Source organism: Taudactylus pleione, unplaced genomic scaffold (genome assembly GCF_031769625.1).
Source record: "Taudactylus pleione unplaced genomic scaffold, aTauple2 ptg000015l, whole genome shotgun sequence".
NCBI classification, from domain to species: Eukaryota; Metazoa; Chordata; class Amphibia; order Anura; family Myobatrachidae; genus Taudactylus; species Taudactylus pleione.
In genome coordinates this window covers 32,162,406-32,190,300 of record NW_028284417.1, presented here as the reverse complement: position 1 = coordinate 32,190,300, position 27,895 = coordinate 32,162,406, and the positions used below count along the sequence as shown (strand labels likewise).

The following is a 27,895-nucleotide window of genomic DNA, read 5'->3' as shown; positions in this document are numbered from 1 at the left end:
AACTTAAAAGCTGTAGAAATTGTCCCACTGTCCGAAGAAAGGAAAGGTTTCTATTCTCCAGTTTTTCTGGTAGAAAACCCCAGGGATTTCAAACAATTCTGGACCTCAGACAATTGAACAAATTTGTGAAGGTTAAGAAAATTCCTGGGAGTGCAGGTAGTCAGAAGAAAGATATGCAAAGACTCGAAATCTGGTTTTCTTAGTTCAGGTGTGCTACTAAATACTGTTACGTTTAGGGTCACGTCTATTGGGAATGATGTAATCTGCCATAGAGGTCCCTTGGGCAAGGTGGAGAATAAGGAAGTTATAGTGGAACCTACTTCAGTACAACAGGAAAGGGTTTAAACTGTTTTACCAGATAAGCCTACATCAAGACACGAGAGGCCCTCTATTGTGGTGGAAAAGTACAGAACTAAACTTTAGCACAACATTATTGTCAGAAACCCAGTGTTTTGGTCTAACTACCGGTGCAACCTCAGCAGGATGCGGAGCACATCTATTAAAACAAAGTCAACAAGGATTCTGGACTGCCAGGGAGGAGGAGAATTCCTTAAATCAACGAAAAGTGAGTGCGGTTTGGAATGCAATAAATGGTTTCCAGGATCAATTAAAAGGAAATCCTCTGCAAATATTTGAATCCTAATAGAAGTAGTGTCAAGAATTCAGGACTGGGCAGAAGATCATCTCTGTTCTTTGTCTGGTCTTCACGTGTCAGGGGAGGTCAATGTTAGTGCAGATTTCCTCAGTAGACACACAGTTACTACCAGGAGAGTCGAAGTTGGATGCGCAAGTTTTTCAGAAAATAGTGCTAAATTTTGGTCATCCACAGATATATTTAATGGCGACACATCAGAACACAAAGGTATCACATTTTTCTTCTGTGGTTGGAGTGATCCAGGCACCAAACAGTTAAGCTTTCAGCTCCCAGGATGCCTCAGGTCCTCCTCCACATATACCCTGGCCACAGGCATTCAGTTTTTCGTTTGGTGCGGCAGGATTCAGACGCACCTTTATAACAGGGCGACTGCTCAGGCAGTACCAAGCGTTTTGTTTTATGAGTTTTTTTTATTTATTTTTACCTCAGGGCAAGCAGCACTAGGCATCCTAAAGGACGCCTGTGCTGCTGCTCCTACAAATCACGTTGAGGACAGTGGCGGCGGCCATGTTATAAGGCCAGGTCAACCGAGGGTTAACTCAGCATGGGGGAGGTAGGCTTTCCCTGGCAGCCCCTCCCCCAACCCAGACGCTGATCCAGCTGAGGTTTTCCCACATCTGGGTTGCTCCTTCTACCCTCCTCTGTATATGAGACGCCCAGCAACCACTATCAGTGCACTGCTGAGGTTGCTGGTCTTGGGAGGTTTTGGGTCTAATCTCCCTGCATACCAATCCCCAGAGGCCATGTTATACAGCGCTCAAAATCCTGCCAAGCCTGGTACTTTGAGTAGTTGATTCAGGGCCCATTGCGAGTATATTGTACATGCATTATATGTGACATTTGCCGGCTGTGCTGTTTGGTTACTGCCTTTATTTTCTGTATTTTCTGTACTATCAGGTATAACTATCACTGCTATGTCTCCTCAACCCTTTGCTACAGGTGTGTGGGATATATATATATTTTTTTTTTTTTTCCTCTCAAGGCAGTCACATTTGCACTTATGTCTAAGACGCAGGGTAAACTGGAACTGAGGCCTCGGTGCTAGTATTCATGTAAAAGCTGTTTGTCGGGCTTGTCCCCTCAGGACTTTATAACAAACAGCACACAAGCCATTCTAGTCTACCAGCCCCTGTACAGGAGCCATCTTGGGTGTCCTCCTTGTCTCAGGTTATGACGCAGCTAGTGGACCATTTGGCTACTCCTACGCTGCCTCCCATAATGGGATACCCACAGCAGTTCCAGCCTGCTGTTAGTCCCCCCTATATATCCTTCCTGGATGGATGTTTATGCCCACTCAAGTCAGAGTACGCTCAGTCAGCTGCAGCGTTTCAACAAATGTTGCAGACGAACAGACCGGTAGCCACTAAAGCACCTAAGCAGACAATATAATTTTATCAGTCTGCTCAGCATGTAGATTCAGACGCATCATTGGAGGAGTCAGATGATACGCCGGGTTCTTCTCCAGGGTCTATCACAGGAGAAGAGGACCATCCTTCTACAGTGGATGTCCCTTCTTTGGTGAGGGTGGTCAAATCAATCCTAAATGTAGAGGATGATGAGCCAGCTCCTAGACCTAAGGCTCCAGTGTTTAAACACCATACGGTGGTAAAAGCTGAATTTCCGAAGTCTGAGCAGCTGTTCCATGTGACAAAAATATTAGCATCTTTGTATCCTTTCACACCGCCTGAATGTACGAAGTGGGAAGTCCCTCCTACTGTTAGTCAGGAGTGCTACATTGCATATACCATCAGCTTCTTCTAGGTTCCTACAGAAACTTGAAACGTGTCCTAAATCAGTATTTTCATTGTCTGGAACGGTTATTCGGCCAGTTATGTATGCGGCCTGGGTATCCAAGGCTGTTGAAGAATGGACGGGGATATTGGAAGATACTCTACCAAATGCTACCAGAGTACAGCTGTCATATATCTCCCATATACGGGAAGTGGCCTCCTATTTTGGAGACGCTGCAATAGATGCTGGGCTCCTGGCTTCTAAAGCATTGGCAGCTTCGGTTGTTGCTCGTAGAGCCCTTTGGTTAAGGTCCTGGAAAGCAGATAAGGTATCCAAGAAGGCTCTGCAATCCTTACCTTTTTATGGGAACATACTTTTTGGAGCAGAATTGGATAAGATGGTGGCTTCTCTGTCAGCCTCAAAATCTGCAGGTCTGCCATCAAGAGCTACATCAAAGTCTAGGCAATCTACTTTTCAGGCCTTTTGCCCTCAGGGAAGAGCAAAAGGACAGCCTTTCTCCAGACCATCTAGTTCTCGCAGGACCACCTAGCGGCAAACTAAGAGGTCCTGGCCAGTCAGACGTCCAGCTTGCAGGCCGAACGACAAACCCTCTGCCTGATGTGGCAGGCCTCCTCCTGGGGAATCCCTGGGTGGGAGGCAGACCTCTTCATTTTGCGGACTACTGGCATCAAATAAAAACAGATGCCTGGGTCCAAGAAGTGGTCTCTCAGCGGTATGCCCTCACCTTCTGGAGGCATCCTCCCCAGATGTTTTTTGTACAACTCCATCAGATTCTACCAAGACCTTGGCCCTCCAGGAGGTCATTTACTCCCTGCTGTGGGCAGGGGTGATAATCCCGGTTCCTGTGGTTCAACAAGGAAGGGGTTATTTATTCCAATCTGTTTTTGGTTCAGGAACCAAATGGGTCTCATCGCCCTATTCTAAATCTGAAAACCCTCAAGTTTATCAGTGTACCCAAGTTCCGTATGGAGACTCTTCGGTCAATTATTTTGGCTATGGAACCTGGGGATTTTATGGCTTCCCTGGACATTCAGGATGCATATTTGCATGTGCCTATTATGCCATCCCACCCAAAATGTATACGGTTTGCTGTCCTGGAACAACATTACCAATTTCAGACACTGCCCTTTGATCTATCAATGACCCCTTGGGTCTTCACCAAAATAATGGCGGTTATGACTGCCTAGCTCAGGCGTCAGGGAATCGGAATACTGCCATACCTGGACAACCTTCTGATATTGGCACAGTCTCCAGCTGTTCTTCAACATCATCTCCAACCTACCATTGACTGCCTACAGATGCACGGCTCAATCATCAATTGGAAGTAATCCTCCCTTTCTCCAATATAGCGGATGGTACAATTGTTGGCACTTCTGGATTTTCAGGAACAAAGGGTGTTTCTTCCAGGGGACAAGATTTTGGCCCTATTATTGCGAGTGCGTAAATTGCTCCGCAAGCAAAGGATATCTATTCTATCAGCGATGCAGGTCCTGGGTTCAATGGTATCCACCTTCGACATGGTGGAATATGCTCAGTTACACTACAGGCTTCTGAAACAATTGATACTGCCTGTTCCACCGGGAGAGTATCATCTAATACGGTCCAAGAGGGTTCGGCGCTCTCTCTCTCGTGGTGGCTACAAAAGGCTCATCTGGACAAGGGTCACACATTCTGGATTCCAAATTAAGTGCTTCTCACCATGGACGCTAGTCTTCGCGGATGGGGGGTGGTGACAGGTCATCATAACTTTCAGGGAAGATGGACAAATCAGGAAAATTACCTACCCATAAACATCCTGGAGCTTCGTGCAGTATACAAAGCGCTCAACCTGACACAGGACCTACTCCATGGCAGGCCGGTCCAGAGTCATCCCGGGAGGCACGCAAAGTCGGGCAGCGACAAACATTCTTATCTGGACAGAATGTCACCTTCCGGCTATCTTGGCAATATTAATTCCGGGAGTCCTCTACTGGGAAGCAGACTTCCTAAGTCGTCAGGACATACATGCTGGAGAGTGGGCTCTTCACCCGGTGGTTTTTCAATTTCTGGCGAATAGATGGGGCCTACCAAGCGTAGACCTCATGGCCTCACGTCACAACCACAAGGTCCCCAGGTACAGGTCCAGGACCAGAGATCCCTCAGCCGCCTTCATGGACGCGCTGGCAGTGAGGTGGGACTTCAAGCTGGCGTACCTCTCCGATTTCCCTCCTCCCAAGGGTCCTCGGGAAATTCAAGCAGGAAGGTCGCACAGTAATACTAGTAGCTCCTGCTTGGCCCAGGCGCCATTGGTTCACCGACATACGGAATCTATCCATAGACACTCTGTTTCCTCTACCTCTATGGCCGGAGCTGTTAATGCAGGGTCCCTGACTGCATCCGGACTTACTTCATTGGTCTTTGACGGCGTGGCTCTTGAGTTTTCCATCTTAAGAGCCAGGAGTTTCTCCAGCTCTGTGATTCAGATGATGCTTAAGGCACGAAAGCCTTCAGGTGCCCATTCACTAGGCTATTAAATTGAACCATAACGATATTGTAATCATTCGATAATCGTTTGAAAATCGTTTGCTGGTCATTTTAAAAATATTTTACAATCTGCAATGTGCGCTCCCGCTGGTTGTTTAGACACCTATCATCAGGCAAACATGCTGGACAACCTGACTATAACGTCAGGTTCAGCATGTTAGGAGATGATTGATGTGTCTACACTAAACGACTGCTCGGTCAGTGAAGGCACATCACAGACTGACAAACGACTGCATGATTACAATGTCGTAATCGTGCAGTCGTTCTGAGGTCTTTTAGTGGATGGGCACCTTTCATCTGTCCGCATCTATTATAGAGTTTGGCACTCCTTGGGTCAATGGTGTTCTCACAGAAGTATGACCCTAAGGTTTTTAGGGTTTCCCGGGTACTTGCTTTTCTCCAGGCTATGTTAGACATCTGTCTGCACCTGGCCACCCTGAGAGTACAGGTTTCTGCGCTGTCATTTTGGTTCCAGCAAAGGATCGCTTCTCTGCCGGATGTTGGCATTCTTTTTCAGGGTGTTCTCCGAGTTCAGCCACCTTTTTGTCCCACGAGTGGCACCGTGGGATTTGTCTTTGGTTCTCAAGGGGCTACAGTCTCCCCCATTTGAACCTCTGGACTCAGAGAGGAGAAAAAGTGTCTTCACTGTCAACCACTTCAAATCTACTATTTCCTCTGCATGCAGAGTCTCTTATTTGGCAGCACTCTCTTATCGCTCCCCTTTTTTTGATTTTTTTCTCCAGGATAGAGCTGTTCTCCGTACATGGGCGGATTACCTTCTTAAGGTAGTGTCCCGTCTTCATGTGAATGAAGAGATTGTGGTTCCAGCTTTCCAGTCTTCAGACATTTCTGTAGGTGAAGCCTCCCTGGATGTGGTTCGTGCTCTCCGTATCTATGTGAATCGTACAAACTCTTTTAGAAGATGAGACGCTCTTTTTGTGTTGGTTTTCACAAACGAGGCTGGCCAGCTAACAAACTCTGGTAAGATGGTTGCGTATGACTATCTCTCAAGCTTACACGCGGGCTGATCTTCCTGCTCCAAACACGGCGACAGCACATTCTACCCGGTCTGTGGGACCATCGTGGGCATTTCATCGTGGTACCTCTGCTGAAAAATTATGCAAGGTGGCCACGTGGTCTTCTGTCCATACCTTTCTTAGGTTCTACACCTTTGACACTTTTGCCTCTCGGGATGTTTCCTTTGGGTGGTTCTCCTTTCTGCTCAGGAGCGTCCCTACCCTTAGGGGAACTGCATTAGGACATCCCCATGGTATCCGTGTGGACACCCTTTGGACCTTGAAGAATAAAATTAGTTATAGTAGACTTACCTTTTTGTTAACTTTTTCTTTAAGGTCCACAGGGCACCCACCTTGACGCACCTGGGTAATTTTTCTTTCGGTTACGAAATTCCCTCATCTTGTGTGAGTATTTCTGGTGAACATTTTCCTTCCTTCTCCTGCCTTGGGTTTGTTTACAAAACTGAATCCTGCCGCACCAAACGAAAAACTGATTGCCTGTGGCCAGGGGCGGTGTATATGTGGAGGACCAGAGGCATCCTGGGAGCTGAATGCTTAACTGTTTGGTGCCTGGATCACTCCAACCACATTTCCCCATGGTATCCCTGTTGGCCCTATGGACCTCGAAGAAAAAGTGACCAAAGGTAAGTCTACCATAACTCTTATTTTTAATTTTTTTTTTTTCAGGCACCATCTGACATGAACAAGTGGAGTGGACACTATATTTTCCCTACCATGGAATTTCAAACTAGGATATGTGGGCCTGATTCAGAGCCGGACGCTCTGACCAGAGCGCTCGCTCTGAATCAGGGCACTCCTACATGAAAATGGAGCGGCGTCTTGGACGCTCGCATAGCTGTGGGTGACCACCCACAGCTATAGCGAGCGTCCATGATGATAGTCGCGATGGTCAAGATGGTCAAGTCTCGCTGCTGCAAGCCCTGGAGTGATTTTGGCTCTATCAGAGCCAAAATCACTCCCACTGACATCACTACTGATGTCAGTGGGGCCGGCTTCAGACGGTAGGCGTTCCCATGGGAACCGCCTCCATCTGGCACCCACGCCCACCAAAGGGGGCGTGCTGTCAATCAACATCGACAGCACGCCCCCTTTGGTGCGAGACCCGGAGCGACAGCTACCCCGTCGCTAGCCGGGTCTCGCGCATGTGCACGACGGAGCTCCCTCCGTCATGCGCAGTAGGGCACCATCGACCCGTTTGCAGGCGTCCTGCGCTCACGAGCGGGTCTGAATGACTCCCTGTGTTCCCACCATTTTCCAATAATTTCCAATATTTAAAAAAAAAAGAAAAAGAAGAACAAGTAGAAGGCATAATAGTCTTTCCTTACTGGCCAAGAAGAGTGTGGTTCCCGACAGTAATTAAAATGGCGGTGGAAAATCCATGGACTTTTCCGATCACACCAGGGCTGTTGCATCAGGGTCCGTTGTTCTATCCGAATCTTCAAAATCTTCGTTTGACAATGCTGAAGTTGAATGGGAGCTACTAGGACAGAAAGGACTATCTGAAGAAGTGGTATGATTTCTTAGGCAAGCAAGTAACTTTAGAAATTTATTATAGAACCTGGAAAACCTTTATATTTTGGGCTGGCTCAAGATTTGATGTTATGAAGGCCTATACACCCCAAGTACTGTAATTTCTGCATGATGGCTTGACAAAGGTCTGGCAGCTTCAACCTTTAAGGTACAAATAGCATCATTAAGTGTTCTGCTGGACAGAAGGTTATCTGAAGAGAATCTTGTTAAAATGTTCTGCCAGGCAATGAAATGAGCTTGAACCTAATACTGAATGCATTGTTACCTCCGTTTGAACTTATTACATGAGTCCAGTAAATCTGCTAACCTGGAAAGTACTTTTTCTAACCGCTATTACTTCAGCAAGGAGAGTTGCTGAACTTCAAGTGTTATGGGCAGAAGAGCCCTACTGTAATATCTTGCCAGACACAGTTGCCGAAAGTAGTATCAGCAATTCATTTAAATCAAGCAATTACTTTGCTTTCATTCTTTTCACATCCGAAAGATAAGAGGAATGATTTCATACTGTACAATGAACTTGTTGCGTGCAATTTCTGTCTATTTAGACTAGGGATGTGCAGGCTCGGATAGGTTCGAGTTTGCACGTGGAGTTCGGATTTTTCCCTCCAAAAAAACGGAACTCAGAACGAGGCAAAACGTCATCTTACATGGACGAACATCATCATTCCTGGTCTTTTGTCCAGGAATGATGATGTTCGTCCATGTAAGATGACGTTTTGCCTCGTTCTGAGTTCCGTTTTTTTGGAGGGAAAAATCCGAACTCCACGTGCAAACTCGAACCTATCCGAGCCTGCACATCCCTAATTTAGACACAGTTAAAGAGTTTCAGAAAACAAAGCATTTGTTTGTTCTGCATACAGTGTCATGCTCTGGCCCTTAAAAACCGCTTTCTTACCTCTCTGGTGTCTGTTCAGGCTGGCACTGAGGTCTGCTTGCGCTGTGCATCTCCCCTGGATAGCACAGAGGTCCGCTCACTCTGCACATCGCTCCCGGCTGGTGCTGAGGTCTGTCTGTGCTGCTCCTGCCCCGTCGGCTCAGTGTCCTAGCACTGAGCATGGCAATGGCTCTCCGCAGCCCCTTTCTCACAGCGTGTCTTCTCAGCATGATGGCACACAAGCTGCACACCAGAGTTCCCTCCTAAAGCACAGTATGGCCGTACCATATTGGACTCTGTCACCTGACGCTCTTCCTCGTCTAAGAGCGCTGCTTCCAGACCAGCTGATCACAGCATCCAATTCCTGGGGATCCTGCCCTGTAAATTCCATTTCCTGGCTGGACTCTGTTGCCAGTACAACGTCGTTTCTCGCTGAAGTTACAGCTATGTGCTAAGCTCCCAGGTACTCTGTATCTGAATGGTCCCATGGGATGATTCAGCGTGCAATACTGAATGCAGATTCCCGATAATCAGGAATCTGCGAGTGCGCAGGACTCATTTTGCAAGTGTGCAGAATGGGTCCTGCATAGTAGCATGCAGGGTGTCCGCCCCCTTTTCCGGGAGTGGCAAGGCCAGGGACGCAGCTTCCTGACCTCGCCAGCCAGCCTGAGTAAGCTGAGACTTACTCGGCTAGCGGCCTGACACCGTCCACCATCGTGACCACTGATGGTTGCGATGGTGATTCTATCGTGTGACCTCAGTCGCAGTGCTGTCATCGCAAATGCAGTAGTGGGTGTCATACACAGTTGCAGCTTTGCAATTGCGATCCTTGCTGAATCACCCCTCCCAGTCCATTATATCCAGTTTCTAAATCTGGTAAACAAGTCTCTTGTACCATCTTGCACTCCAGTCTGGTTTATCACTGAGGCTTGTTGCTGCCCTCATCGGTCCCATCCGATCAAGTTCATCAATTCCTAAACATCTGACTCATATCAATTAAGTTCTTCAATTCATCAACCTGCTGTTCAATAAAGACATTCTATTCCTGTTCTCGCCTTCGGGCCTATCATCCACTGCAGTATCTCTACCTCCTCGCATCAATACAAGAGGAAGTCCTGGCTCCAGTCACATAAGTTCATTCACGCCTCTCAAATATACTCTTCAGCCTCCCACGTCTGTTCCAACCCAAACCAACCCTCAGGCATGACATACAGGTGCAAGGAAAGGTGGGGCACGCACGAAACTAGGACGATTGCAATTTGGTATCAAACAACCGTTTACATTTGTATATGTGGAAAGTGGTCATAAAGCTCCAGAGAATCTGAAGGCACACTCAGCCAGGGCAATGGCAACTTTATGAACTAAGAAGGCTCAAGTATATGTGAAGGACATCTGTGCAGCGGCTACCTGGTCATCTGTTCATACTTTCTCAAGGCATTATGCTTTGGATGTTTCAGATGCCCACTTTGTTAGTCAAGTCCTCATGGGGGCAGTGGCATGAATAAATATGGTCATTAAGCATAAACTTTGTTTCTGTTGACTATTTATCATTCCCTCCCATATATTATGTTTTGGTAAATCCCAGAGTAATGGCTGCCATGAAGTATGAAGAAGAAAACGGGCAAATTATAACTTACCGATTATTTTGTTTGTTCGATATACTTCATGCTAGCCTATAATATACCTTCCCTAATGTGTTTTTCTCAGGAATGTGAGGACACACACAAAAGACTAGGGAGCTACAGCCAATGACCTATTTGTTTTGTAAGGAGCTTTCCTACGTACCATGCACATTCAATCGTTTAGTTTTCTCTGCTGTGATTGAATACGCTCCTGATATTACAACTTTTTTTCTTCTCTAGGTCAAATTGTGTATGCTCATCAGTTTATAAATCTAATTGGAGAAAATTTAACAAGTGTGAGCTTGTTTAAGGACCATTGTGAAAACTTAATTTGTAGTCTTATTGCTTTGGCATCAACTTTGTATTCCAAGGTACTACTTTTGCATTTATCTTTGTTATATGTTTGTTTAATAGCCTGGAAAAAGATTTCATACAGTAACAGAGACCATTATAATGGACGTGTGCTTTTCATAAGATGGCGGTCTCGGGGGAATTCAGTTAGACCTGATATTTTTTTCTGGCAAATAAAATGTAATTTTTAACACTTGAATTGCCTTCAGGCAATTCAATTAGATCCCGTTTTATTTTTCAAAAAAATTATCTGTTTTTGGACAAATACATAGGGTCTGTTAACGTATCACAGATCCTATGTGTTAACACACCTGCCTGAAACCTGTTATCTGGGATTTTTTTCAGAGCCTGCTGAGCTCCTGAAAAGAAATGCCCCATAAGCAGCTGTCAGCAGCTCAGCACACGCTGCTGTATGCTGAGCTGCAGTGGGACTAGGGAGACCTTTGCCGCTGAGCAGCAGCAGTCTCCTCTCTTCTGCCTGTGCAGGGGTGGGGGGGAGTGATCTCTCCCCCGCCCTGTTTTGTTCCTGGCTGAGGGGCTCACAGCACCCTCTCATTAGCTCCGCGCAAATAGTTTTTTTGTTTTTTTTTTCAAAGTTGTGTGGCCACGCCTCCCCTGATTAGACCATGCCCCCGATAAAGTACCCACTTCGGGCCTAATTGAATTCCCCCTAAGTATTATAGAATTTTATCAGATAAAACCAAAAGGCATTTTTAATCATCTTTTTTATCTTATCTTTTATTTCATATAATTTTATAAATATATTTTGTTTATTTTATATATAATCTTTTATGAACACGTTTGGACCAAAAAGCCATTTTAACATTTTGTGAATCATGACTAAAAATAAACTGTTTTAGAATGATCTCTTTGCAGTATGCCTAAGTAAGATAAGATTGTGTTTTTGTTTTTTCTTTTTCACCCTAGGTGCGTCCATCCGAAGCACTGAGCAGTCAATTTCATTCTTGTATGTGTATCAAAGAGATGTGGATTTTGGTTATCCATCTTCTTGACCATAGGAGCCAAGGCTCCTCAGAGGTAAGAGTTCGAAGTGTTCTAAGTGTTTTTACTAGTATTGTGCATTTATTACGATGCAACACAGGAGTGTAGTTTTTCAATAAAATTTGTGCTTCTCTGCATTTACTGTGAGCATTTCTTGAGATAATTACAAAATGTTTACCAAACAGTCTGGCAAATATTATACCTATTTTAAACCACTCCAGAGGAGCCAACAGTTTTGAGAGACACTGTAAAAAGGAAGCATACTGTGGGCCTGATTCAGAGTACTACGCAATGTTGATTTTCGCTTAATTGAGCGGGTTTTTTTTTCAAAAGGTTGCCGGTAATCTCTGATGCGTGTTGCTCCAATTTATCAAAGCCCGGAAAGTGAGAAGTGGACATTTGTGTAACCCACAAACTTTTGCATTGTAGGAGTATCTAATTATAAGAGCCAGAATTCCACTGGTAATTTGAGCTCCTTTGCTAACTAAGTAGGACATTCTCCTTGGGGTGTGTGGATATTATATTAATATTATATGTCGGTAGAGACCGGTTTGTTGAAATTGTGATTTATATTAGTGCTACTTTTTATACTTATGCGCATTTTATACATACATGTATTATTTTTTTCATATAAAGTTTATTCTGAATATACAAGTGGTGTCTTGAACTTTTTATTTTTCTGCCATTCTAAAGCTGCATACACACACAATGATTTTTTGAACGTTTATCGTTAAACAATATCGTTTAACAAAATCGTTCACTTTCTGAGTCAAACGATGAACGATTATCGTTCATGTGAGTTCACGTTTGTAGTTCAGTCAGACTTGTCAACTCAACGATTTTCATTAAGGGAATATGCAAAAATCGTTTGTAGTTCAAAAAAATCGTTCATTGCACTTTAAAAATTTTAAACGCAAGAAGAGAAAAGAGTGTCCTCTTTGTTGGCGCACTAAAGATAATTATAAAATATAACTTTAAAGTTATATTTTATAATTATCTTTAGCGCGCCAACAAAGAGGACACTCTTTTCTCTTCTTGCGTTTTGATATATTAATGTTCTTGGCAGCACCCCCATTATCTTTACAAATATCATTTGATAATAATTAAATTTGGGTATTTGTGTTACTAGCTTATATATACCTACTAGTGCAAAAGTCCTTTCCATTTTTCCCTTCCTCTATTCATATACTTTAAAAATTCTGACAGAAAATCGTTGGTAACAAAATCGGTGTGTGTGTGTGTATGCAGCTTAAGAGGTGATAATTAAATTATTGGTATTATATGAGAGCAACTCCCTATCTGATGTCTCTTGTATGGTGTCTTTTTAAGGTTTTTAGTGAGCAAACACAACTCACTAGGCTGTTGAAGCTATACATAATTTAAATATATGAATACAGTGGTTATTATGTATGTGCCCTATGTAGGCTATTTGTCATTCAATTTAATATTTCCAATTTGAGTCCAAAAGCTAAATGTGCACAATGCAGTTTAAGCTCACCTGTGATCAGACTGATCTCAATCTAGCCTTAATGAAGCACTGTACGGCGATGTGACCCAGCAATGCATTGTAACGATATATTGCGTGTGCCGTACACACTGCACAATCCGGTGTACAACGGTGCGATGTGGTGTTACATGCTGCATGTAACAGCACTACATTATTCATTGCATAATCCTATCTGTCGTGCAGAACAGCAGACATTGCGATGAACGACCATTGTCTATGACGGGCGTACACACTATACGATGTGTACGATATATCCTTTCCAATCTGCGTTGGTACCATATGTCAGTCGATACATCGTATAGTATGTACCCAGCTTTACACACAAAAAGCATTCCTCTGAAGGAGCTAGATGTGCTGGAGAGAAGCGGAAGGAGCTTTGCTTTCTAAAATCTAGGATCGCTGTGCACTGCTTACAGGATACCTCTTTGATTTTACGGAGATCATTAAGAGATCAGTAGCCCACATAACCAGACCAGCTTTCATTCCACTTTTATTTGGCTACTTATCCAGACTGGTTATAATATCTTGAACAGTCTGTTAATCTGAGTTAGGTGCACGGTGAGTCACTGTTCTGCAGAATCGCAACTTTTTAATTGTCCACCAATCCATTTGTCCCTAATACACCTCTGGAAGTCTAACATCAAAATATTCGTTTTCATTTCATTAGCATACATAATTACAAAGCAATGTTTGTATTTTTAGAGTTTCTGGAATTTGATCAGTAAATTGTTGAGGAGCCTTCTTCAGGGTAACATTGGGACTGGAGCACACCACATTTGCAATGTGGTACAATGTAAAGATCCTTTGGGACTTTGTTGGTGGCTTGTTTCACATGTTTCACCACTGTATCAACTTGATAGGAAAGGCATTCCAGAGGAGAATGTGAGTTTATTTTCTATATATTTTGTTTCTCGCTTTATTAGTTGTATGTATTTATTATTATTAATAATAATAATAATAATATTTGCTTTTATTTAGAAGGATCTATGGAATATGTGGGTGCTATATAAAAAATACTGTTATTAAAGGGTTTACCAGATTTCCATAGCACTTGTAATTTGGATAAAACTGACAAATTACACAAGTACAGACTAATGCAAACAATTTTACATAGATATATAATTACAATGTGCAATTGGCATAATTTTATAGAGAAGACTAAAGGAAACTAGCCATGCTTACAATCTATAGGGGATATAGGTGAACACAATAGGGAGAAAGGTAGGTAGAAACTGCAGTTAAGTGGAAGTGTGGCAATTTCCCCGCTCAGTACAACTTTTCTGACCCCTTCCCCCCCTATACTTTATAGGATTACCTTCTTAGAAGAATGTTATCCAATTGCAGCTTTAGTATAAGTATTTTAAAGTTTTAAATAAATGTTTTATGGGGTATTTAATAGATTGTTCAGCAGAGGTAAATTCAATTTTGAATTTAGCCTTCAGTTATATTTCCTGATTTTTGTGAAACTTTTTTTTATGATTTTCTTGTATCAGATTGAAATAAATTCAAATTGGAAATTTGTGGAGGAGATTTTGAAGAAATCAAGTGATGCGCAGGTATAACATTTATTTGTCTTAAAGAATGTGTGCACCTTGTAAACTGACTCACGTCTGCACCCTTTGCTAACGTCTGCACCCTTTGATTTATTTGCAATTTAATAAATCATTCCTTAGCTTCTCCAGAAGCCTTTTCTTTTACTTGGTGATTTTGTTTTGCTCCTCTCTCCATATACACTTTCGTATCCTCTAATAATTTCTTACTTGTGCCGTCAAGACTTCTTTTAGTATTGACCCCCAAAACAATCGGTTTTAGATCTGCACCTACATAAACTAAAAAGTAAATTTCTTCTTCAGGATCCATAGGGTCCACAGGATCTGCCTTGGGGGTATGTAGTCGGAGTGATCCATTGCACCAAACAGCTTTGAAGTCCCCAGCATGCACAGGTCCTCCTCCCTATATCCCCCGCCCCCAGTAACAGGTATTCAGTTTTCTTGTTTGGTGCATGGCAAGTATCCAGATGCACCGTTTTATCAGCGGGACCCCAGGCTTTTTGTTTTTCGATTAACCTTAGTTTTTTGAACTTCTGAGTTTAGCAGTATTAGGCGCCGAATACGACGCGTATACTGCGACTCCTTCTACCTCTGGCGATGCCAAAATGCCAGTACTGCTATATGCCCTGGGGATTTCGACGGGCCTCAGCGTTACTCAGCTAGCGGCATCGCTGGGGTCCGGACTGCGATCGTATTCACAGAGATGTCAGGTAAGAGCTTCCTCATATGGGCATTCATACGCAAAGGAGTCCAGGCCTCTGGTGTAGGAGACACATTGGAGGCAGCTGCTGGTGTAGGTCTCGTTTAACGGGTCCTCACTAAGGCGGCGGGGCCATATCGTCTTTAGCCCGGGACGGGTAGTAAACGCACTAGAGCGCAATAGGTAGCATCTACTACTGCGAGTCCAGCTTACCTGTGCCGTCAAAGTCGCAGCTTATGGGAGATAGGCGCTCCTCCTCCAACCCAGACGCAACTTTCGGTTGTGGATTCCTGCATCTGGTTTGCTACTTCTGACCACCTCGTGTGTGAGACTCTCACAGTCCACCTTGGGTGCGTTGCTGAAAGCTGTTGGTCTCAGGTTAGGTCTGTCTACCTGTATACCTCTCCCTTGGGTCAGGTATATAGCACTCTATATCCTACTAATACCCCTGAGGGGGCTGGTCAGTTGATTCAGAGTCCATTTGCATTAGCATTTGGTTATATTCATGCATTGTATGTGACTGTGATGCTAGCTGCTGTATTTATACTGCCTTTTTGTTTTCAAAACTGTCAGATATATCTATCACTGTATTTCTCCTCATCCCTCTCAAGGTGTGTGGGATGTTTTCATTTAAAGTCACATTGCATTTATACTCTATACCTTATACCTGTTACACATGTTATGTCTAAAGGTAAAGGAGAGAAGGATGAGCTTCCTGTGCTGAAATCATGTAAATCCTGTTTTGCAGCCCTGTCTGAGCAGGATTTTGTGCAAGATGGGTTGTGTAGTGTCTGTTGTGAACAGCCTCCTTTTTCTATCTTGTACTCCTGTACCAGCACAAGAACCACCCTGGATGGCCTAGTGGTCTCAGGTGTTGTCGCATTTGTTGTACTGGGCCGCAGCTTTGCGTGCTCCTGCCACGATATTGCCTTCTGCTATGGGGTACCCGCAGCATTTGCAACCTTCTATGTATATGTTCCCCATGAATCCCTGTTGGTTTTTCTTCTGCTCACTCTAGTCAGAGTATGCTGCTGTCTATAGCCCCTCAGCAGGTGGTACAGGCGAATAGACCAGTGGCAGTAAAGCAGGGGCATAAGAGAGGTTCTCTTCAGAGATTGCCTCAGGATTCTGACTCAACCTCCGCATCGCACTCTGATACTCAAGAGTTTGGGGTCTTGCTCACTGGATGAATACCATAAATCCTCTGTGGATGTCCCCTCTATGGTGAGAGCGGTTAGAACTGTCCTCAGTATAGAGGAAGAGGAGGGTCTGACGAAATCGAAGAATCCAGTCTTTATGCGTCAGAAGGTGGCTAAAGATTATTTTCCTCAGTCTGAACAACTGACAAATCTCATGTCTAAAGCATGGTGTACTCCAAATAAGCATTTTCATGTTACAAGGAATTTAACCTCTCGATACCCATTTGCACTTGGTGAGTGTAACAAATGGGAAGCTCCTCCATCGGTAGATTCTCATGTAACTAGATTGATCAAGAGCTCTACATTACCCATTCCTGCAACATCCTCATTGAAAGAGGTTATAGATAGAAAACTTGATAACTATTTAAAATCAGTGTTTTCATTATCTGGAGCTATTACCAGACCAGCTATGGCTGTAGCCTGGATAGCCAAGTCTGTGGCAGAATGACGTAGGCTCTGGAGGATAGCATGCCGAATGCTATCAGAGAACAGCTGTCTCATCTGCAAGAAGCAGCTATGTATATGGGGGTTTCTTGGCTTCTAGGGTATCGGCAATGTTGGTTGCGGCTCGTAGAACCCTTTTGGCTAAAAAAACTGGAAGGCCCTGGAGTCTTTACATTTTGTTGGGAAGGTACTGTTTGGACCGGAGCTGGATGACATAGAAGTCTTCTCTGGCAACGTCTAAATCTGCGGGGTTGCCACCTACGACTACCCCTAAGTATAGGCAGCTCGGTCCTTTCACCCACAAGGTAGGGCAGAGGGACAGTCTTCCTCCGTGGGATAATTCCCACAGGGAACTGCAGACCAGGAAATTCTGGTCAACCAGGCGTCCTGTGACGCAACATGGAAGGGCTTATTATTCAAATTTGTTTTTGATTCAGAAACCAAATGGGTCACATCGCCCTATTCTTAATCTGAAGTCTCTCAACAGATTCATAAATGTGCCCAAATTCCGTATGGAAACCCTCTGGTCAATTATGCTGGCAATGGAGCCTGGAGATTTCATGGTCTCCCTGGACATACAGGATGCTTATCTGCATGTTCCTATTGCACAATCTAATGAAGGATTTCTGATAATGGCGGTAGATCAGCAAAATTACCAATTTCGGGCTCTACCCTTCGGGTTGGCCACAGTCCCTCAGGTATTTACCAAGATAATGGCTGTCATGATGGCTCATCTCAGACAACAAGGAGTCAGGATACTGCCATATTTATACGACCTCCTAATATTGGCACAATCTCAGGAGATGTTACAATGTCATCTCCAGAAGACCATTGTCTGCCTACAAGAGCACGGCTGGATAATCAATTGGAAAAAGTATTTTCTTTCTCACACTCTGCAAATGGTGCACTTAGGGGTGCTGCTGGACTCTCTGGGACAGAGTATTCTTCTACCAGAGGACAAGATTGCAGCACTACAATATTGTGTTCACAGTCTACTTTGCAAGCAGGAAGTATCAGTTCACTTGGAAATGCAGGTGCTGGGCTCCATGGTGTCCACATTCAACATGGTGGCTTATGCCCAAGTTCCACTGCAGGGCCCTGCAGCACTGGATTCTGTCTCGTTGGGATGGTCGGTATCATCGGGTAACGTCTCAGATGATCCGCATCTCGAAAGAGGTTTGGCTCACCCTTGCTTGGTAGCTGCAGACGACTCATCTAGACAAGGGTCGTCCGTTATGGGTCACCGATTGGGTACTGCTCAGCATGGATGCGAGGATGCGGAGCGGTGACAGGTCTTCACACCTTTCAGAGAAGGTGGACGGATCAGGAAAGTCACCTACAGATAAATGTTTTGGAGCTTAATGCAGCGCACAGAGCGCTCATTCTGGCACGGGACCTACTTCAGGGCAGTCCTGTCCAGATTCAGTCCGACAACGCGACTGCGGTGGCCTATATCAATCATCAAGGAGGCACACGAAGTCCGGAAGTGGTGAACATTCTGCGGTGGGCAGAATGCCATCCTTTAGCAATCTCTGCAATATTCATCCCAGGAGTCCCCAACTGGGAAACGGACTTCCTAAGTCATCAGGTCATACACGTCGGAGAATGGGCTCTTCATCTGGACGTCTTTCAACTCTTGGTGGCAGAGCCGTAACTAGACTTTTTGGTGCCTTGTGCCAGAAAGAGCATTGGCGCCCCCTCATTTTTCAAAGGGACATAATGCACCCAAAAAAGGACCATGGCTTCATGGGGAAGGGTCAGGGAAGAGATAGGAGAGGCCAGGAGATGCTGGAGGAAGCTACAAGCAAGAATGTTAATAAACAGATATTTGACAGGCCCAAACAGTGCCCCCTGACCTGTGGTGCCCTGTGCAATGGCACCAGCCGCACTACCCTAGCTATGGCCCTGCCTGGTGGACAAGTGGTGACTACCAGACGTAGACCTCATGGCGTCACGCCACAACCACAAGGTCTCCAGGTACGGGTCCAGAACAAGGGACCCCTCAACCGCCTTCGTGGATTCTCTGGCAGTGAGATGGGACTTCAGGTTGGCATACTTGTTTCCTCCAATCTCCCTCCTCCCAAGAGTCGTCAGAAGTTCAAGCAGGAGGACGGCAGGATAATACTAATAGCTCCTGCCTGGCCCAGGAGACATTGGTTCACTGATCTGACATGTCTATCCATAGACCAGGGGTTCCCAACAACGGTCCTCAAGGCACACTAACAGTCCAGGTTTTGAGGATGGCCATACTGGAGCACAGGAGACTTGATTAGTACCTCAGTTATTTTGATTTAACCATCTGTGCTCAAGCCTGGATATCGCCAAAACCAAGACTGGTTAGTGTGCCTTGAGGACCGAGGTTGGGAATCACTGCCATAGACCGTTCACTTCCACTGCCTCTATGACCGGATTTACTAGTGCAGGGTCCCTGCCTATATCCGGATTTACCTCGGCTGGCGTTGACGGCATGGCTCTTGAGTCTTCCGTCTTAAAGGCCGAAGGTTTCTGTATTTCTGTGATTCAGATGATGCTTAGGGGAAGGGAGCTTGCTTTGGCTTGCATCTATCACAGGATTTGGCATTCATTTTTTTTTCTTTGGTGTTCCCACAGAAAACATGACCCTGAAGTTTCCTGGGTTTCGCGAGTGCTTGCTTTTCTTCAGGCGGGTTTACACTTCGGCCCTTCATCTGGCTAGACTGAGAGTTCAATTTTCTGCATTGTCAATATGGTTCCAGCGCAGAATTGCTCCCCTGCCGGATGTTAGAACATTTTTGCAGGGGGTTCTCCATCTGCAACCTTCATTTGTTCCTCCGGTGGCACGGTAGGATTTAGCTTTGGTTCTCAGGGCACTGCAAGCTTCTCCTTTTGAGCCCTTGGAAGACGCACCTCTTTCTCCTCGCTATTTCTTCAGCTCACAGAGTTTCTAATTTGGCAGCACTGTCTTGTCACTCTCCATATTTGAATTTTCATCAAGACAGAGCGGTTCTTCGTACTAGAGCGGGTGGTAACCCGTTTTCATATTTATGAAGAAATTGTGGTCCTGGCTTATCAGTCTTCAGACCTTTCTAAAGGTGAATCTTCCTTGGATCTGGTTCATGATCTACATATCTATGTGAATCGTACCAGCGCCATCAGGAAATCAAATGCACTCTTTGTGTTTTATATGGGTTTCACAAATGAGGCTGGCCAGCTAACAAACAGACTTTGGCTTGCTGGTTGCGTATGACTATTTCTCAGGTCTATACACAGGCTGATCTCCCTGTCTCTGTACAGGGTGATCGTGCATTCTACTTGGTCTGTGGGACCATCGTGGGAGGTTAGACATGGCGTCTTGGCTGAACAGCTGTGCAAGGCGGCCACTTGGTCTCTGTCAACACCTTTATCAAATTCTATGCATTTTGGTACTTTTGTTTCCCAGGATGCTTCCTTTGGGTGGCGGATTCTCCTCTCTGCTCAGGAGCGTACCCACCCTTAAGTGAACTGCTCTAGGACGTCCCCAAGGTAGATCCTGTGGACCCTATGGACCTTGAAGAAGAAAATTAGAGTTATGGTATAACATACCTCAGTTACTGCTTTCTTCGAGGTCCATAGGGTCCACAGGGCACCTTCCCTGACACACCTGGCCTCAGTTGGGATCTGTTCCTTTCTTTTTGTATCACTGATCCCTCTTCGTGTTTTGAGAGTTTCTTGTGTACATTGTTCTTCCTTCTCCACTTTCCATCTCTTGCCATTAGGCTTGTTTACAAACTGCCTATGGCTGGGGACGGCCCGGGGTACATAGGGAGGAGGACCTGTGCATGCTGGGAGCTTCAAAGCTGTAAGCTGTTTGGTGTAATGGATCACTCGACTACATACTCCCAAGGTAGATCCTGTGGACACTATGAACCTCGAAGAAAGCGTTAACTGAGGTATGTTATACCATATCTCTAATTATCTTCATAACCAACAATTCTCTCCATTTTTTTTTATATACAGAAATGGGATATTATCTAGAATACTTGGGGTTTAGGGTTTCCTGGTTATCTGTTTTTTTTTTCTGTAGTTTGTTGTAATTTGGATCACTCTCTATGCCTAAAATAAACTAAATAACATTTTAAAAATGACACTTCATTTGCCACAGTGTTCCTCATTTTGACTGAGAGGAGACTGTGTGATCATATCTTTTTTGTATGACCTTGTAAACAAGCAACAAAATTGTTTACCAATACTTAATTTTCTGATTTTCCAAAACATTTTAGATACAGTGCATCCTGAAAGTATTCACAGCGCTTCACTTTCTCCACATTGTTATGTTACAGCCTTATTCCAGAATGGAATAAATACATTTTTGTACTCAAAATTCTACACACAATACCCCATAATGACAACGTGTATAAAAAATTTTTGAGATTTCACATGTACATAAGTATTCACAGCCTATGCCATAAAGCTCAAAATTGAGCTCAGGTGCATCCTGTTTCCACTGATGATCCTTGAGATGTTCCTACAGCTTAATTGTAGTCCACCTGTGGTAAATTCAGTTGATTGGACATGATTTTGAAAGGCATACACCTGTCTATATAAGGTCCCACACTTGACAGTGCATGTCAGAGCACAAACCAAGCATGAAGTCCAAGGAACTGTCTGTAGACCTCTAAGACAGGATTGTCTCGAGGCACATATCTGGGAAGGGTACAGAAAAATATCTGCTGCTTTGAAGGTCCCAATGAGCACAGTGGCCTCCATCATCCTAAATGGAAGAAGTTCGGAACCACTAGGACTCTTCCTACAGTTGGCCAGCCGTCTAAACTGAGCAATTGGGGGATAAGGGCCCTAGTCAGGAAGGTGACCAAGAACCCGATGGTCACTCTGTCAGAGCTACAGCATTCCTCTGTGGAGAGAGGAGAACCTTGCAGAAGGACAACCATCTCTGCAGCAATCCACCAATCATACCTGTATGGTAGAGTGGCCAGTCGGAAGCCACTCCTTAGTAAAAAAGCACATGGCAGCCCGTCTGGATTTTGACACAATGCACCTGAAGGACTCTCAGACCATGAGAAACAACATTCTCTGGTCTGATGAGACAAAGATTGAACTCTTTTTGGCGTGAATGCCAAGCGTTCTTTTTGGAGGAAACCAGGCACCTCTCATCACCAGGCCAATACCATCCCTACAGTGAAGTATGGTGTTGGCAGCATCATGCTGTGGGGATGTTTTACAGTGGCAGTAACTGGGAGACTAGTCAGGATAGAGGGAAAGATGAATGCAGCATTGTACAGACATATCCTGGATGAAAACCTGCTCCACAGCGCTCTTGACCTCAGACTAGGGTGACTGTTCATCTTTCAGCAGGACAACGACCCTAAGCACACAGCCAAGATATGAAAGGAGTGGCTTCAGGACAACTCTGTGAATGTCCTTGAGTGGCCCAGCCAGAGCCCAGACTTGAATCCGATTGAACATCTCTGGAGAGATCTGAAAATGTTGTGCACCGATGCTTCCCATCCAATCTGATGGAGCTTGAGAGGTGCTGCAAAGAGGGATGGGCGAAACTGCCCAAAGATAGGTGTACCAAACTTGTGGCATCCTATTCAAAAAAGACTTGAGGCTGTAATTGCTTCCAAAGGTGCATCAACAAAGTATTGAGCAAAGGCTGTGAATACTTATGTACATTTTGATTTCTTAGTTTTTTTTTTTAATTAAATCTGCAAAAATCTTTTGTACACGTTGTCATTACGGGGTATTGTGTGTAGAATTTTGAGGACAAAAATTAATTTATTCCATTTTGGAATAAGGCTGTAACATAACAAAATGTGGAAAAAAAAGTGAAGCGCTGTGAATACTTTCCGGATGTACTGTCTCGAGATAAAAGACCACCTTTTGCATATTTCTCCACAGTAGTACATTGTGCATGTTTCATTTGAAATATATAATATAACATCTGTAATTTTTATTTTAAAGAATGGAGTCCTGGAAGATCAACTCCGGATGCATCTTCAGTGCTGTTTGTCCTTGTGTAACATTTGGGAACCAAACCTTACAGTAGTCACCATACTGTGGGAGTATTACAGCAAGAATCTGGTGAGCAGCAATTACAAATTATGGGGAGAAAGGGGTGATGGTAAAAAAAATTATCCCTCAGCACACCAGTAAATAAAAATGCTCTTGTATTTGGGCATAAAATTCAGAAATCTATGTATAACACTTGCAATTCCAAGGCAATCCACCTGCCATGTCAATCCTCTCCTGGTAATAGAGCGGACCTGACACTAAACAATGCTAGTCCCTAAATTTAGTGACCACTTCATTTGTTTCTTGAGTGAAATCCAAAAATATACAAAATGTCAGTAGAACGACGAGAACTCCTTTTTGTTGCTAATCTGACACATGCCTCAGTCAGAAGTACAGAAAAAGTTGCTCAGTCAGTTTCCTCTATTATCCATCTGGGGAACACTGCGGATAGCCATTATATGTGGCTTAGAGATCTAGGTATAGGAGCTTGGCGCTGAACTAGTCCATTAAAAACAAACTGAAACCCTGCCCCCTCTAACCCCTCCCTCCTGCACGTAACCCCTCCCTCCTGCACATAACCCCAGTTTTAACTTTAGTGACACAGGAGTAGGGCAAGTTTTTATTTGTCTCTGACTTTTTATTTAGGTTTTATTTATCATTTTTGTTGTATGCGCTTCAGTCCCTGCTAGCAGGAGGCTCAGGGGTCTATTTACTAAGCAGTGTTAGGAGACAGAGTGAAAAATGATAAGTCTGTGATAAGGTGCCAGTCAATCAGCTCCCAACTGTCATTTTTCAAACACAGTCTGTGAGATGACAGTTGTGAGCTGAATGGCTGGCACCTTATCACTTTCGTATCACTTTTCACTCTGTCTCCTAACACTGCTTAGTAAATAGACCCCTCAGTGTGCTAGGGAGTGAGCGTTAGTATAGCCCACTCCAACCTTTGCCTCTGTGGGGTCACTGACCCGGTCTACGTGTTTTCCGGCTGTGGTCTGAGGAGCTGCATAAGTGTGGTCACTTTACAAGTGGACCGCGATGCTGAGTAGAACCTCCATAACGGTAAATGCGGCTCTAGAGGTGGCTGTGCTGCAGAGGCAGGGTGCCGTTTTCCAGCATGGCGCGCAGCTCCTCCCTTAATTACATCAGTTACCTCAACTAGAGCAGCGGCAGGCACCATCTTAGAGAGCTCAGAGCTGTAGGCCTGCACTGACGTTAGTTGGTGGTTTTGTGTGGCAGTTAAGTCTGTTACAGAGAGTCTCTTCTGAGGTAAAGGACAGAGTAGGAGGCCTGTTAGAACTAACCAGCGGCAGGTAGTAAAGACTGAGGAGTCTATTTACTAAGCCTTGAATGGCAATAAAGTGAACGGAGATAAGGTACCAGCCAACCAGCTCCTAGCTACCATGTCACAGGCTGTGTTTGACAGGAGCTGGTTGGCTGGCACCTTATCTTCGTCAACTTTATCTCCATCCAAGGCTTAGTAAATAAACCCCGCAGACTGATTGTCCAGAGCGGCAATACAGCCAGTGCACTGAAGTTTATACATTCACTATTATTCATATATACAACTTGATTCCGCACAAGATCAAATAGGACACAATTTATATACAGTAATAATCTCTTAGGTAGTGGGGACCCACCTCCTGTAGTTTCGAGATGTTTGTCTTCAATCAAATTCAGGGGGTACATTCTCGATTTGGACGATTACGTACCACACCGTTTTTTCTCAAGACCCAGACAGACGTCACACTTAGCTGAGGTTAATTCGTTCTCTTTCAGATTCGACAGTTATCACTCCGGTTCCATTCAGCAATAAGAAGTAGGTTTCTATTCCAACCTTTTTCTAGTAGACAAACCAGACTGGTCTTTTCGTCCTATCCTCAAACTAAAATTTTTAAATTCATATCTTTTTTTTTGTTTGGCAAACTCAAGGCTAAGTCTTGGCGCTCCGTCATTGCAGCTATGGATCGAGCCAGTTCTTGGCATCAATAGACCTCCACATCCCCATTAGGGCATCAACCTCTTCCCTGGTTTGCGGTGGGGGATCAGCATTCTCAATTTCAGGCCCTACCTTTTGGTCTTTCTACAGCTCCAAGAGTGTTCACGAAAGTTATGGCACATATGGTCTCTTAACCACTTAACTGACGATTTTTCCAGCAAAACCGGTTAGAAATTGCTGGGTCCGCAGGAGAGTGCAGGCAGTTAGCGGAGATCTGTTCTGCACATGTGTAGAAGAAATTTCCTTTACAAAAGCACAGCGGAGCGGTGAGTTCGCACCTTGTCTGCTGCAGCACAGCTGGCTGCATTCGCATCCCATAAGACCGCGTCAGTTAAGTGGTTAAGGATCGCTGGGCTAACCATAGTTCCATATCTGGACGATCTCTTACTAAATGCTCCATCGGAGGATCTTCTATTGCAACATCTACAAATCAAGATCTCTCCCTTGCAAGCTTACAGCTGGATTGTCCATTTAAAAAAAAAAAAAAATGGAGCCTGTTGCTGGCTCCGCAGATGATGTTTTCTAAGTCTTGTATTCGACACAGTTTCTCAGCGTTTTACTTCCATCACAAAAGATGATCTCCAATCTGGAATATGATCTCCTCTTCAGTGGTATCGAGTCTCAGGTTCTGGGGAGAATGGTGGCAGCCTTTGAGGTGGTTCCATACCAGAACACTTCAACACCAGATTCTTCTCAGTTGGTTCAAGAGAAGTCCTCGAATAGACAGACAGTTCCTCAGCCTGTCTCCTCAGACTTGTCACTCCCTACAGTGGTGGCTTCACACTCCAAATCTGATAAAGGGCTCCTTTTCAGATTTGGAATTGGGTGATCATCACAACAGATGCCAGTCTAACAGGTTGGAATGCAGTGCTTCTGTATCATCATTTTCAGGGGTGACATTCTTGCAAGGCCATCTGGTTCAGATTCAATCGGACAATGCCACAGCGGTGGCTTATGTAAACAAACAAGGCAGGACTCGAAGCATGCAAGCCATTAGAGGGGTATCTCACATCCTCCGTTTGGCAGAACTTTGGTTCCCGCCATCTCGGCAGTACACATTCCCAGGGTGGACAACTGGGAAGCAGACTTCCTCCGTCGCCACACCATTCATCCAGGTGAGCAGGAGCTACACCAAGAGGTGTTTCAGACTATGGCGGACAGCTGGGAGACTCTAGACGTAGACCTCGTGGCTTCTCGCCTGAACAAGAAACTACATTTGTACGGTGCAAGATCCAGAGACCCTCAGACAGCCTTAGCGGATGCACTGTCGGCTCCCTGGACCTTTTATAGGTTTTATCTATCCTTTATCCATGCTACCCTGAGTACTGCAAAGAATCCATAGGGAAGGTCTCCCAGTCATTCTCATTGCCCCAGACTGGTCTTGTCGCCAGTGGTTCTCTCTCCTTCTGAGTATATTGGCTGCAGATCCGTTCCGTCTTCCTCTAAGAGTAGACCTTATTCAACAGGGTCCTTGCCTATACCAAAATTTACATCAGTTGGCTTTGACGTCATGGCTCTTGAAAACAAGATCTTAAGAGCTTTTTATCCTTTCTTCAGGATGGATTCTCTAGGGGTCTTCGATTGTCGTCTCTGAAAGGGAAATTGTCTGCTCTTTCTATCCAATTTCAGCGTCGTATGGCTAATATTGCGGAGATTCAGACCTTTTCTTTTTTTTTTTTTTTTTTTTCAACAAGGGGCTTGTCCATGTTCAACCCCCATATGTGAACCCTGTTTTTCCCTGGAATCTGAATTTGGTATTTGAGGCTCTTCAAAATGCTCTTTTTGAACCTCTTTGTTAGGAATAAATTAATCTGGAGTGTAGGAGCAGGCAAAGCAAGAGTAAATTGCAGGAGCAAACAGGTGCAGGTGAGTACTTGAGTCTGAAACTGGGAGACTTGCTAGATGATCAGGGAAACTTCAGAGCTGCAATATACAGACAGTCTGGGTGAATCGTGTTGAATCTGTAATGCTGGATATGGATTTGATTATGGCAGGCCAGCTACTCAGGATTCAGGTGGGAGTTTGTAACAGAACCAGTACTTGATGTAGTTGAATTGACAGGTGATTGCAGGTTGGAGCTTGTAACCGAATCAGTACTTGAAATGGTTGAACTGGCAGGCAGATGCAGGTTGGAGTTTGTTGCAGAACCAATACTTGATATAGTTGAACCGGCAGGCAGATACATGTACAAGCTGGGACTAGACACAAACTGGAGGAGACACAGAAGGTAAAGTGGAGGGTCTTGGCAAGACACATGCACAGAGCTAGGATGGACACGGGAACAGGGCAGAATTCAGCAGGACACAGGAGTAAGACTGGCAGTGACCGGACACGGAGGACTGAGTCTGGGAGCAAAGGTATACAACTGCAGGATACTGGAAACTGGAACAAAGGTTAGGGAGCTAAGAACTGCACAGCGTGCAGCAACCACGTGAACATCCACTAGGTACAAAAACTTAGCAATATCACCGGCAGGCAGGAACTAACTTGAATCCCTAATGAAGGGATAGGTCTCCTGTGATTGGTCACTCAGGCAGAGGTCAGGTAACGAGACTACCAACAAGTGAGTAGCTGCACATAGCAGCCAGAGTCCAGGTAGCTAGGATAGCGACTGAGAACCAATCAGGCAGAGAGCCGCAGCGGCACATTTAACACTCTCTTGAATCAGTAGAACTCCTTTACCTTACTTTAAATGTAGCATTTTTGTTGGCTATTACTTCGGCTTAAAGAGTAACTGAGTTGACTGGCCTATCTTGTAGACCACCTTTTGGTAATTTTTCATTCGGATTGGGTGGTTTTGCGTACAAAGCCATCTTTTCTTCCTTCAGCTGCCTTAATTTCACCATAATTAGGATATAGTTCCTCCGGCTTTTCCCAAGGATTCGTCTTCTACAGCTTCTTACTCACTACAATTGCTCTCCGCATTTACTTGGAACGAACTACTGCAATGAGGCATGTACAGACTCTCTCTTGGTATTATTTGGTGGACCAAAGATGGGTAGGCCTGCATCCCGAGCCTCTATTAGTAGGTGGATCACTTCTGCCATTCGTCAGGCTTTGGTATCTTCTGATGTTCCGGATTTCTCAGGGCCCATTCTACCCGGGCAGTTGGCTCCTCTTGGGCTGTGCGCCATGGGGCCTCGGTGGAGCATCTGTGCAGAG

General features: G+C 44.7%; 1 protein-coding gene across 1 annotated transcript in view; it reads left to right on the top strand.

Moving 5' to 3' along the window:
• The window catches only part of MMS22L (MMS22 like, DNA repair protein), a 134,666-nt gene that overhangs the window by 35,272 nt on the left and 71,499 nt on the right, over positions 1-27,895 (top strand). Inside the window, exons 7-11 of the mRNA XM_088472142.1 lie at positions 10,234-10,364; positions 11,272-11,382; positions 13,556-13,735; positions 14,347-14,409; positions 22,687-22,806. Coding sequence (XP_088328268.1) covers positions 10,234-10,364; positions 11,272-11,382; positions 13,556-13,735; positions 14,347-14,409; positions 22,687-22,806 — 605 coding nt within the window. The remainder of the gene's footprint in view (positions 1-10,233; positions 10,365-11,271; positions 11,383-13,555; positions 13,736-14,346; positions 14,410-22,686; positions 22,807-27,895) is intronic.